Genomic DNA, 13244 nt, shown 5'->3' with positions numbered 1-13244 from the left:
TAGGTTTTGGCAGTGAGCAAGCATTCAAAGCAAGCACGTACTCGTAGTACGCGGTACGGCCGTAACACTCAATACCTTTCCAATAAATCGCACTGCTGAATGAGTCTTACTAGTCAGGATGAAACAGCTGGGACTGATTAGATTAGAAAATTTCATGATAAAAAATAAAGTGGTTCACTGCGACAAGCTTGCCAGAGAGAAAGTGACTTCTAACCATCATTGGTGTGCAGACACGTACACAGCAAGTGTATTATGAAAAATGCTGCAAAGTCACACGGCGACAAGAGGTATAGATGATAGCATGGTATGCATTATGTGCCGGGTAGTTGTTCTGAGCTGCATCGCAATACAGAATACGCTGCATCTCCATACACTATCGGTATGAATGACTGGGACTGAAAGCCCAGATGATCAGAAAGTCAAAAATTGTTCGGTGTGCTTTCGGCACCGTTTCAACTCAGAGGGTGGACTATCCCAAAGAAGCTGCTTGCAGAGCAGCGGAATAACAGAAGAAGAGAGACACGCAAGGTCTCATTATTACTGCAACTCGTTCGCTAGACAAGTTTCGCAAACGGCTGCCAATGGGAGCGTGGCACGCACAAACAGGCGCGGCAAAAGCGTCACACGTACTGCGACCAATGTTACGCTGTTAGCTCTAGCAGCAAAACATGGTGCTGTTCACTGGCTGTCAAGTGCCGCTCGGTCAGGGGTCAGGATCTGTCGGCGGTGTGCTCATGTCACGACCAGCCCTGTTCTCGTTTCGCCATCACTGGGCTCGGCACACGGTGTGAGATCACGCGGACCACGCCCTCTCCACCATCTTCAAATTTAAAACATTGAAACGTATTCGGTTGAGAGGTAGAGCAGTTGCGTGTTGCAATACCGCATGCTACTCACCAGCGGTGCTCGCTGGTGCCGTAGATGGCACGTCCTGCGTCGGTGTTGTGTCCTGCGTTGGTGTTGTGTCCATTGATGGTGCAGTCGCAGCATCACTGCTCATTCCAGACCCTTGCGCTTCGGTGCCCGTTGCCATGGGTACCATGGAAGATGGCGACGGTGCTTGACCCGTCGGCGAGCTGCCGTCCTCCGGCATCAACTTTCTCTTCTCCATGGCCTCTTCGTACTGCTCCGCTGAGAGTAGCTTGCCCATGACGTTCTGGCGCTCGTGATGTTTGGGCAGTATGACAGCAATGTAGCCATTGCTCTGCGGCTGAACAGACAGCAACAACAACATGGCGCACGGTGAGAGAGAGAGAGAGAGAGAGAGAGAGAGAGAGAGAGAAAGAGAGAGAGAGAGAGAGAGAGAGAGAGAGAGAGAGAGAGAGAGAGAGAGAGAGAGAGACACACACACACACACGGAATGCTGGTAACTAACTACAGTCACTGGAGAGCTAAAGTGGCTGTCTAGCTTTCAGCAACCCCCCTGCTCCGCAGGACCATGATATCGTTCGCACTGCATATGTGGAAGTGGTGGAATGTTCAAGGATCACCCCGGGTGGAGAGGTCAACTGCGTTCAAAGGCCTTGATCAACCGGTCCCTATTGTGGTCGTCGAGACCAAGGTTTCGCCTGTTCTACATGTATACGCTGTTTATGCAGTGCCCACAAGCTTGGCTACTTTCTGCGGTACGGCTAGACCACGCTTATCCCAGTTCTCTCGCCATCCAGCGTATCTTCCGGGGTCAGAACCATAACGGTTGATAGGGAGGTTGCGCACAACGAAAATTCGTAGCACCATAATGAAAAAAGCTAACAAATATCTTTAAACTGTGAGGTTGCGCACAACGTATGAATTTTTTCGTAGTGGATCGACGCGGTGACCGCGCGCGTGCGAAGATTCAGGGCAGAAGTTGTAAAATATCAGTATTTTAGTACTCCACGTAACGAAAATTATTTTCGTAGATCTGCTCTGTTTCGGTCGCGTTCGGACGGATATTCGTGGCAACTTTTGTTACTTGAACCCGGACGGTCCAAATCTTACGAATTTTAGTTGTGCGCAACCTCTCTGATAAGTGTGGTGTGTAGAACGGTGAAGTTACTTGACTAAACAGCCCCCTCCTAGTGCTGCATCTGCTTACACGCGTACCTCTACCCATGGCTATGGCATGGGTTCTGGTGCTTCTGCATGAAAGATACATGAAATAGTTGTCATGAGCCCAGAAAGTCGTTACCGAAGCAGTGACTTTGACCTCGGGGCGCGAAAATCATTGTCGTTAGTCAGACAGTCGCTACATCCACAGTTAACAGTTTGATGGGACTTTGCTTTGGGCATGGAATTTCTGCCGTTACTCGCGAAGTTGATTGTACTGTTGTACTGCAAGTCGACAAATTTTCGGCCCATTCAAATTTCGGCCTCCCAGGGATGAAACGTATTTCGGCCGCATCAAATTTACGGCCTGTACTGCTGCCGCCTGTATGCACTGCCACACACTGAACCTTGCAAAACAAATTTTCGGTCAAACATGTCCAGGCCGAAAATAGCCGAAAATAAATAAATATGTGTTGACTTACAGTACTATAGTGCTGGCAACTGAAATCCGACCCCCCCCCCCCCCTAGCGGTGCGCTAGCCGCGTTAGCGATTCGTACGAGACGCTAGGGGGGGGGGGGGGGGGTCGGATTTCAGTTGCCAGCACTATAGTATACAAAACAAAGAGCCATGCTGGACCACATAAGCAGCAGCAGCACAACACCTACCCATGAAGACAGCAGGCTGGGATTCTCAACCAGCGTCTCGTTGACCTCCAGAAGATCACCACGAATGCAACTGCATAAGAAAAAAAACAGATGAGATCACGAAAGCACACACACACACACACTCTCAGACTCAGACATGCCCAAATGAAGCGTTCGGCCTGAGCATGTGAGTGATTTCAAAAAAGTACTAAGGAGCCGATAGTGCAAGCTACTTTGCTGGCGACAGCAGCAATCCCACTAAAACACATATATTGCAAGCAATGCATTGAAAGTACATACAAATACCCCAAGTGCCAGCTGTGATGTACAGTTGTCAACACGATGCCCTATTTGCAACTACGATGGACAAGAAGAAAAAACAAAACCATACTAGTATGCAGTTGCAGCTGCAAAACAGCTCACCTGTAAATAATGTATTCCTTTCCATCTTCACATTGCACTTTACACAATGGTGAATAGGCTGTCAGCCATTGCCCACCACCTGTTCAAACCAACACACAGCACCATGGGAGAGAGAGAGAGAGAGAGAGAGAGAGAGAGAGAGAGAGAGAGAGAGAGAGAAAAGAGAGAGAGAGAGAGAGGAGAGAGAGAGAGAGAGAGAGAGAGAGAGAGAGAGAGAGAGAGAGAGAGAGAGAGAGAGAGAGAGAGAGAGAGAGACACACACACACACACACACACACACACACACACACAGACAGAGTTATAGAGACAGATAGAGAGAGACACACACACAAAGAGAGAGAGAAACATTAGCACTCTACGCCAACGTTATCGTCAAGATCATCACACATGCAGTACCACACACTATCTCCAAATTGGCTGGTGTTCCGACTGAGCCTTGAGATGTTGCACTTGATAAACGAGAGAGCTTGGAAGCTCAGGGCCCTACGCTATGCTTTTTTGCCTTGCAGACCTAGACAAAAAAAAGCATAGGGATATTATTAATTCTTTAAAAAATTCCTTTTTTTAAGACATAACCTGGGATTCGAACCCGCACTATCGCGCTCCCTGCATGCATCCCCCGATACACTTCGCATACATACTAATTCTTCCAAGTTGTTTCACATTGTGATCTTGCATTTGAAAGCCCTATTTGAATATGCATTGTGGCCAGCCGTCTTTGATGGCACGGTACGGTAGGGGATAGGTACGGGACAGGTACGATCGAGGGTAATACGACATCGTCTCCCGTACCGTACCGTACCATCAAACACAGCTGGCCACATACAGCTGCCCGCAATATTCAAATAGGGCTTTCAAACGCAAGATAATAACGTAAAGCAACTTGGAAGAATGGGTATGAATGCGAAGTGTATGGGGGAATGCATGTAGGGCAATAGTGCGGGTTCGAATCTCAGGATATGCCTGAAAAAAAAGGAGAATTGAAAAATTTATAACATCCTATGTTTTTTGCCGTCAGATACGGATAGCGCCAGGCGTGACACAAACAAACACACAAACAAACACCAAATTAAAGCTGTGTGGACCCTGGCTAGCGCCAGACGTTACTGAAGTAACGTCTTCTGCATAGCTACGGGAATAAATGATTAAATAAACAGACTCATGGAGGCTACATCCAAGCCTGCATATAGTCAGCTTACGCTTTCTCTTGCCGCGCACTTTGCTTGCCGAACGGTCTGTCTTTTCGTTCACTTGAAAGTCAACGCTGACCGGCTTGGATGTGAGCAGTGCGTGAGACGGAGCAATGCACACCACGCATACTCTACAGAAGTGCATACCAATACACACACGTACACACATACACACCCATCCATGGACACACAGACAGACACACAGACAGACACACAGACACAAACACACACAAACACATTGAATTAATTAACATAATTGATAAGAATTTAAGAAACTATCTTTACTTATAAAGAAGAGGCACCTGTGACGTGTGTCTGTGTGTGTGTGTGTGTGTCACGCTCCTTATAAAGAAGAGGCACCTGTGACGTGTGTGTATGACAGTGTATGTCATCACGCTGCCCTGAGCACGCGAAGCGTGCGAACAGTGTAGCACAGTGCAGTGTCAGTGTAGCTAGCGGAAGCAGCCACATGGCCACAGAAGAAGCACTGAGCACGCGTTCGAATCGTGTAGCCACCACCACGTGCGAACAGTGTATACATGTAGGTGGTAGCGCTTATAGCAGACACGATCAGTACGAGTAGCAGTAGCACTAGCAGCCGCGCGCAGAAGCACTGAGCACGCGAAGCGTGCGAATCATGTAGCCACCTAGCCTAGGCCATAGGTAGCACTAGCAGCCGCACAAGCGCTGCGGACCACGTGAACCGTTCTCTGCAAATAGAAACATCTGCAACAAAAGGATACAAAAGATCTGCACTGACTGCACTCTGCATCTGATCTGCAGTAAAGAGCGCATCGCACTTTTGTTCGTAAGTTTATGAATTTGTTGAGCCGCTTCATCCGCCACCAGGTGATGGACAACCCTGACCAGCCTCCCGAAGGCGTAACAGACGTCCCTCCTTCTCCTTCCAATCATGAAGAACCTTCCTCACCAGGACTTCAGCGGTCTGGCCACCACCACGTGCTGAGCAAGTGTGCTGTTCATGTACTTGCTTCACCCGCGCGCATGCCACATTCGGCCAGGCAACGCTGGCCTGGGGTGCTGCTAGTGGGATATACATGCCGGGATAAGCGGTTGTGCTATGACGCTCGAAGAATACAACAGCCATCGACAACTTAAGCCAAAGCTTTCAAGCAATCAACCGCATCGTGACAAAGCACAGAATCGTCGAACAGGAAATTACCATACGACCTGATTCAGGTCAACAGGAAACTACGTGGAACCGACCAGTTTTCAAACACGGGCATACCGACATTGATAAGGAAAAAGAAAAGGAGAAAAGAAGGTGAAGTACGAAAGACTAGAGAAGTGCGAACTAGTAACAAGGATGGGTGAAGAGAAAAAATGAGGAGGTGAGAAAATAATAACAATGTGAGACTATGGGCGTGTTTGGTTGGCACAGCCTAGAACAGGATTCACCAGAACAGCGCGTTTGGTTGGGACTGCACTTGTTCTGGGTCGGCCAGAACATGATCTACTTGCTCCGGCCTCGAGGCCGGAGCAGACCGAGCAGTTTCACTTTTTCACAGCGAAACCTGGCGGGAACATCGATTTTGGTCCCAAATAATCATGTGCATACGCTTTTGGGTTGGACTCGTTGTACCGTACAAATTGACCATGGTGACCCGTACACATTTTTGAAGAATGCACCAAGTTTGGCACACTTTTTCACAAAAAATGTGCTCTGTTTCTGGAGTAGCGTTTGGTTGCCATGAGGCTGCTCTCTGTGCACCGGCTGTTCGATCTTGTTCTAGATCGTACCAACCAAACGCACCCTATGAGAAGGTGAAATGTAAGGTGTACAAGAAGAAAAGGTTTCCTGCTCCTCTGACTTCTACCAAGAGTACATATCCCCCAGAGTGTGCAACTCCCACATACCCTGCTGTCCCGACAGCATTTCAAGTTGACGTCATTATTTATGACGCAATGCTCCTTGCACCAGTGATTTACAACATGTGTACGGGTGTCAACGCATCACACGCTTTTCTTTGCAATTATTTGTACAGGATCGATCGGCTTCGGTCAACCACAGGTTCCGGATTCGTCTGATAATCCGTGTACAGTGCGCATTGCATCATCAAAATGACGTCAACTTGAAATTCTGTCGGGACAGCACCCATAGTGGAGTTGCAAACTCTGGGGGATTATGTACTCTTGCTTCTACACACCCCTTGCATTGTACGAACAAGATGAAAGCTGACCCAACCCTATGGTGCTTACTTATTGGAGTGCTGTAGTATGCATTGATCCTGACCAGGTACATCCTTGATATCTAGAGCAGTGCAACACACAGACACACATACGCACACACAGACACACAGACACACACGCAAACGCACGCACGCGCACACATACAACACACACACACACACGCGCATACACACACACACACATACAACACACACACGCACACACACACACACACACACACACACACACACACACACACACACACACACACAATATATACATATGTCATATGTACACACACACACGCGCACATGCGTGCATACACACACAAACACACACACACACACACACACACATACAACACACACACGCACATACATATACACACACGTACGCACGCACGCGCACACACACACACATGAAAGACGAAAGGTATCATCAACATCATCCATGTTGTATATACAAGAGCATGTCTTCTCATTCGCCAGCTGCTCCGAGCGTGATTCATCCTGCACTCATTTCGTCGCAGAGTGCGAACTGGTCTCAACTGTCACACAATGGGATTGCAGCATGCAATTACAACATTTAGAATACATGTTGAATGTTGGCTCGTTTTTCTTCTTCTCCTTTATTCCCTTTATATTACCGGGCACAAAATGGTATTAACACCACGCGCACAATGCTATACTGTAGCGGACTTTATCATTTTCATATCTAAAGGATTATATTTGAAATTGATTCGGTTCGTCAAATGCATGTATTTCTTATAGCCAGGCCATAACTGGCATAAGATTTTAAGGCAGCTCGTCCCGCTCAGCTGATCGCAACCAGTGCTGCACATCAGTCCGTGCCATGAACATGTAGCATCAGGCAAGCCAAGAATACCGGGATTCAGAAAGCAATTTTAGTATCACAATGGCGTACAGATACAGCTGCACCAATTGGCACAAGACAGTCCTATTCGTGGTACATTTACATACACAACATGGTACCCTATCACTACAATCATGATCGTAGTACTGTATCACTGATTCAACGCAGCGCTCGATGGCTGGGAAACTCACCTATTGAGTAGGACTTTGCGAAATATCGGTCCACGACAAGATCAGGAGTGCCCCATAGTTGTGCCATTGTTCTCCTGTCTCCTAATTTTTTAGCTGAATGTGAAAACAGTCACTGAGAATGAGATCATGAGAGTGAGAAATTTTGAATGTCACATCTATCTATTTTCAGAGATTTGCTCACAAAAAATATTGCGCGCGTGATAGCCGCGTGCATGCAGCCGTGCACACAGCCACGTACACGTACAAGTACACGGCATGCGCACGTGCACGTGCATATCTTAGATCATGCGCGCGCGCATACATAGCGCCTATCGAACGCGACTCGACTCCACAAAACTCGATCGGACACGATCTAGTTCCAGACATGTGCTGCTGTGTGTGTGCCTGATCTGACACTCGAACTCGTCTGTGTGTGTGTTGATCGTTGATGGGCACGGGTCGCGAAAGAATGCGGGCCTTTCAAAACTGCACGAGCCGCTGTTCAGCCACCCATTCCTCTGGAAACTTGCCTGGACATGAGGAGAAAGTTTAGCTGAGGCTGCAAATAATTATTCTCTTGGTGTGTTCTTCGGAAGCCCAGTTTTTATAAGAAGGAGCTGTCCACCATCAACATCACCTAGTTTCTGAAGAGTGCCCAAGCTGTTGTTCCTTCGTCCTCTCTCTCTGGCCTAAAAGATATTTTTTTGATTTCTCCATTCATATCGAAAGTTAGATTTGTAGAACTGGGGCAGTGTTTCAAGAATAGTCATTGGCATAGGGCAGACATTCGAGGACGGACAGCCAGCCATGGAGGAGCATAACATTATGCTGTTCACCGACTCTTACAAGGTAGGCTCGTAGTTCGAATTCACGTTCAAGTTTGAGTTTCTTTTATAATTGGCGTACGACTTGGTGTATTTTGTTTTCTGAAAATTTCTTGTTGTGTCTACGTCCTGGTCGTATGTGCAGTCTCTCAGGCTGTCGAATTGTTTCGATTCCTGGTTGTTTGTAATTATTAATTTTCTTATTATGTGTCTAAATCTCGCACTCATTTCCACCTTGGCTTCCGGCTGGGCAACTGTCGACAAGTCGGCATACTTCCCTGAGTGTGCATTTGAATTCTACTACAGTTTCGATTCCTGGTTGTTTATAATTATTAATTTTCATAATTATGTGTCTAAATCGCGCACTCATTTCCACCTTGGCTTCCGGCTGGGTAACTGTCGACAAGTCGGCATGCTTCCCTGAGTGTGCATTTGAATTCTACTGCAGTAGTAATTATTGACAGGGCTGTGACTTTCGATTTAATGTTTTTCAAATAAATTTGTTGAGTTGTGCATGTATTGAAATGTAGCAAATGTGCACTGTCTTTCGTCTGGTCGGTCTTGCTTCTTCGACTTCCAGTGTAGCATACGGTCCATAGATCTACGTATTTCCCCTGAATTTTCCCGTGCATGGAATGGCCACAGTGGCGACATAGCCACTAGCTAGTGAAGTCTTGCGAAAGATCCGATATTGGGGCTCCGGGCAGGTTTTATTTAGATTGGTATAGCCACCGCTACAGCATGCGGGGCAGCACCTGCTGCGCTGCGATTTATTTATTTCTGGACCCACGCCGTAAAAAATGCAATACCGATTGCCTCTAACGTTACTACCCATCTTGGCACAGTCCGCAATTAGTACATAATGACTACTCTATCCTTGGCGACAGTCTCAATAAATAGGCTATTCAGACTACGGCCAACTGTGACCACGTTTCTACGACTCGGACGTGTTTGATCAGCGACTGTACATACCATTTTGAAACACAACTGCATCACCATGGAAATTCAAGTTCAGACGTGAATTTGTCCGTAGTCTGAATAGCCTCTTAGCCGCGTTTCAGTGGCGGTCGTCTGACATGTACGGATAGTTGTATTCATTATTTTAATTTATTTCCACCAGTACATGCCGACTTGATTTCCACCAGTACATGCCGACTTGATTTCCACCAGTACATGCCGACTTGATTTCCACCAGTACATGCCGACTTGATTTCCACCAGTACATGCCGACTTGATTTCCACCAGTACATGCCGACTTGATTTCCACCAGTACATGCCGACTTGATTTACACCAGTACATGCCGACTTGATTTCCACCAGTACATGCCGACTTGATTTACGCCAGTACATGCCGACTTGATTTCCACCAGTACATGCCGACTTGATTTCCACCAGTACATGCCGACTTGATTTACGCCAGTACATGCCGACTTGATTTCCACCAGTACATGCCGACTTGATTTACGTCAGTACATGCCGACTTGATTTACGTCAGTACATGCCGACTTGATTTCACCAGTACATGCCGACTTGATTTCCACCAGTACATGCCGACTTGATTTACACCAGTACATGCCGACTTGATTTACGCCAGTACATGCCGACTTGATTTATGCCAGTACATGCCGACTTGATTTCCACCAGTACATGCCGACTTGATTTCCACCAGTACATGCCGACTTGATTTACACCAGTACATGCCGACTTGATCCTCCTGTCTAAGGAGGTTAGGTCATCACCAATGTTGAACGATACATTGAAACCTGTCCATGGGTGGCACCCACAAACCCCGTCACCTGAGCGTGCGGGCGCACAAACGTGCACGCACACACGCACACGGGTAATGTTCACGGCCGAGCGGATGGTTTTCTCGGCAGGCACCTGTGTGTACTGCGCAATACCATTAACTGTTACATTATACCGGTCAATGTATATGAGGCCAGTCCATTGAGTTGGCTAACGGCTTACAGGGGAGAAGTGATTGACTCGGTCTGTTACTTTATCGAGGTGCATTCAACCTTTGCTGTCCTTCTTGTCACAATGCTTTTATTGTTGCTGTCGCAGATCACACACCATTACCAGTATCCGCCGAACATGACTAAAGTGTATTCGTACTTTGAGTCGCGAGGCGGCGTCTTTCCCGAGATCCTGTTCTTCGGCTTGCAGTACTACCTCAAGGTATGTCGTTTGTGCTACATGTGTGTATGGATTCAGCGAGTGAGATTCTTACTTAGTCTTTGGCCACTGTGATGGGTCTAACTTCACCTCTCGCTGCTCTAGGATGTGCACCAGTGCCCATGTTCTTAGGCTTGTGTTGTACGTGTACGGGTGAGAAAAAGCCACTCTGGCCGACTCCCTTGCCACCGTGGAATTTCCTTTGTATATTGTGCAATCTGTAACTCTGACTTCACTGTCTGTTTGGTGTACAATCATGTGTTATGGCTTAGCTTGTTTCGCTTTAGTCTTCCGCTGCTCTTTTTGCGCTTGGATATGGTGCAGCAAGTATTCAACTTGCTATGGACTCACTTGTTTTCTTGGTTCTCTCTCTATCTCTATTGTTCTCTATTGTTCTCTCTCTCTCTCTGTCTCTCTCTCCCTCTCTCCCTCTCTCCCTCTCTCTCTCTCTCTCTCTCTCTCTCTCTCTCTCTCTCTCTCTCTCTCTCTCTCTCTCTCTCTCTCTCTCTCTCTCTCTCTCTCTCTCTCTCTCTCTCTCTCTCTCTCTCTCTCTCTCTCTCTCTGTATTTGTAGCGCTGGCTTGCCGGCCAGGTAGTAACGGAGCAAAAGATCATCCAGGCTCGGGAAATTCTGAAGCTTCACTTCGGCGCCGATCATTTCAACGAGGAAGGTAAGAATGGAGGCAGTCATGGCGTCATTGACTGTGCATAGGGGGAACATGCAGCTCGTTTCAGTCTTCAGGATTTCCCTTCACATGCAGAGACGGCTTGGTGTAGGTGTGTGCTAAAGGTAGAACGATAATTTTCTTCTTTCGCTGTGGGTTTGACGTGGGTGGTAAACTGGTGACAATAGGGCTTGAAAGTGATGACGTCAAAACGGCCAGGGAGTAGTAAGTTGACATCAGATTTCTATTTTTGGATCCACTAAGGTGTGACTTTGCTATTGCCTAAGTATGTGGGTGCATAGCAACCCACTCATGTCGCATGCAGGTGTGACTTTTATTTCGCCACCAGTTGTAACCCCGCCCCCAGTAGCCAAATCAGTCAGTTTCACTGGTTACATCACCTTGCTGAGAGTAAGACGGCTTGAAATGTGCTTGGATCCATACAAAAACTGGATCCAAGTGGATCCAATTTTTGAATTTTTGAAATTGTTGCTATGCTGTGACGTAGCACTTTCAAGCCCTATTGATCCTTTTACATACAGTGGCGGTCGGTATGACAAGAAGACTGTGTCTCTGCCAAGCGCTGTACCTAGTGTGCCATGTGAATTGGGTACAATTTCTCGCCGTGGTGGCATGCCCGTTATGTCCTCAATGAGTCCCTAGCATCGTGGATGTGCAGTCATGCTCAATGAAATCCAGTCGCGTCACTCAAGTTTGCGTAGTGCACCAGTTCGCAGCCCAGTTCGCAGGTCTTGGGCTGCGCAATGTCCGGCGCTTGCTTGACTGACGCGACTGGATTTCATTGAGCAGCACTGTCTAATCCTTTATGAACTCAATGAGTCCTAGGATCACGGACGTATACCCATTGTGTCCTCAACGAATCACTAACATCTCGGACGTTGCCTTTGTTGTGTCCATTCACTACCCTGCAGGTTGGCGATACATACTGGAGAAGCACGGAGGACGTTTACCGATCCGCGTCAAGTCCGTACCGGAGGGAACACTGGTCAACGTAAAGAACGGTGGGTGATTTCCAGCCCCAGTAGCAAGTCCAGCCCCAGTAGCAAGTCCAGCTCCAGTAGCAAGTCCAGCCCCAGTAGCAAGTCCAGCCCCATATGTGATATGTGCAACGCTCATAACGAGAGAGCTCAGCCCAGGAGCCTTCGCGGTGCTTGATCGTTGCCTACCTGACATTGTACTGTTGCGAGCGTTGAAATCCGTTGAGAAGTCAAGCTGCCACGGGGCGCTGGCCGTGCAGCCGTGAGCACTGCTAGTCCATTGTTTGCAGTGTCACAGTGTGTAGGCGCTCAGCACGTAAGAGCGCCGGCCCCTGTCATTCCGCCGGGCTTCTATGTCCAAAACAGTTGGTCATCAACAAGAGCAATCATCTAGATGTGTCACGAGTGAGCGCCGAAGTCCCCCCTTTGGTGTGCCGCTGGCCCGTCACGTTACATGCGAACATACACGGCGCGCGCGCACACGCACACATACTCAATAAAGCGTTGGACCCTGGCCTGCGCCAGACGCTACTTTTCGTAACGTCTTCTGCATAGCTACGGGAATAAAAAAAAAAAAAAAGGTGATGAAGGTGTGGGTGTTTGGTGTTTGTTGTTGCTTCAGTTCTCTTCACTGTGGAGAACACGGATCCCAATGTTGCATGGCTGCCAAACTATCTGGAGGTAAGCGACCAGTGGTGGGGACATCTACTTGTTGCATGCCGTGAACTGCAGACGCGAAGTGATTCTTTTTAGATAAAAGCTGTGTTCGGACATGCCGGTTTTGTGTATATTCTTTTACAACCTTTGGTCCCTGTTGAAGGGAAACGGAGCATTCAGTTGTGGATATGTACCCGACAATGCTGTTGATGTTTGCATAAACTGAACCAGTGTGTGTGTCCGTGTGTGTGTGTGTGTGTGTGTTCGTGTACGTACAGACGTTGTTTGTTCAAACATGGTACCCCATGACGGTAGCCACAAACTCTTTTGCTATGAAGGTGATCCTGGCCAGCGTAAGTTGAGTGTGTGCTAGTTGATAATCACAGCTCTGGTAGCGTTAGGTGCT

At 47.7% G+C, this 13244-nt stretch overlaps 2 protein-coding genes across 2 annotated transcripts in view; one reads left to right on the top strand and one right to left on the bottom strand.

Moving 5' to 3' along the window:
• Positions 1-87: 87 nt before the first annotated feature.
• Positions 88-7635, bottom strand: LOC135825978 (protein Abitram-like). Its single transcript, XM_065338613.1, has 6 exons — positions 7542-7635; positions 6508-6559; positions 4297-4418; positions 3098-3176; positions 2696-2765; positions 88-1210 (listed from the first exon to the last, which is right to left on the bottom strand). Exons 1-6 carry the CDS (start codon positions 7606-7608, stop codon positions 890-892), a joined length of 711 nt encoding a protein of 236 aa, XP_065194685.1. The 5' UTR covers positions 7609-7635; the 3' UTR covers positions 88-889.
• Positions 7636-7982: 347 nt separating this feature from the next.
• The window catches only part of LOC135826517 (nicotinamide phosphoribosyltransferase-like), a 14372-nt gene continuing 9110 nt past the window's right edge, over positions 7983-13244 (top strand). The window contains exons 1-6 of the mRNA XM_065339126.1: positions 7983-8369; positions 10409-10522; positions 11093-11189; positions 12116-12205; positions 12804-12862; positions 13117-13191. Coding sequence (XP_065195198.1) covers positions 8328-8369; positions 10409-10522; positions 11093-11189; positions 12116-12205; positions 12804-12862; positions 13117-13191 — 477 coding nt within the window. The 5' untranslated portion in view covers positions 7983-8327. The remainder of the gene's footprint in view (positions 8370-10408; positions 10523-11092; positions 11190-12115; positions 12206-12803; positions 12863-13116; positions 13192-13244) is intronic.

This window comes from Sycon ciliatum, chromosome 10, assembly GCF_964019385.1.
Source record: "Sycon ciliatum chromosome 10, ocSycCili1.1, whole genome shotgun sequence".
Classification (NCBI taxonomy): domain Eukaryota; kingdom Metazoa; phylum Porifera; class Calcarea; order Leucosolenida; family Sycettidae; genus Sycon; species Sycon ciliatum.
The sequence above is the reverse complement of the archived record's forward strand: the minus strand, read 5'-3'. Positions and strand labels throughout refer to the sequence as shown.

Bases quoted from the DNA above. Each gene is read 5' to 3' on its own strand.
- LOC135825978 (XM_065338613.1), bottom strand. From the start codon at position 7,608: ATGGCACAACTATGGGGCACTCCTGATCTTGTCGTGGACCGATATTTC. The intron at 6,560-7,541 runs GTGAGTTTCCCA...GCACTGCTCTAG, and splicing joins CGCAAAGTCCTACTCAATAG to ATATCAAGGATGTACCTGGT. The intron at 1,211-2,695 runs GTAGGTGTTGTG...CTGTCTGTTCAG, and splicing joins CCAGCCTGCTGTCTTCATGG to CCGCAGAGCAATGGCTACAT.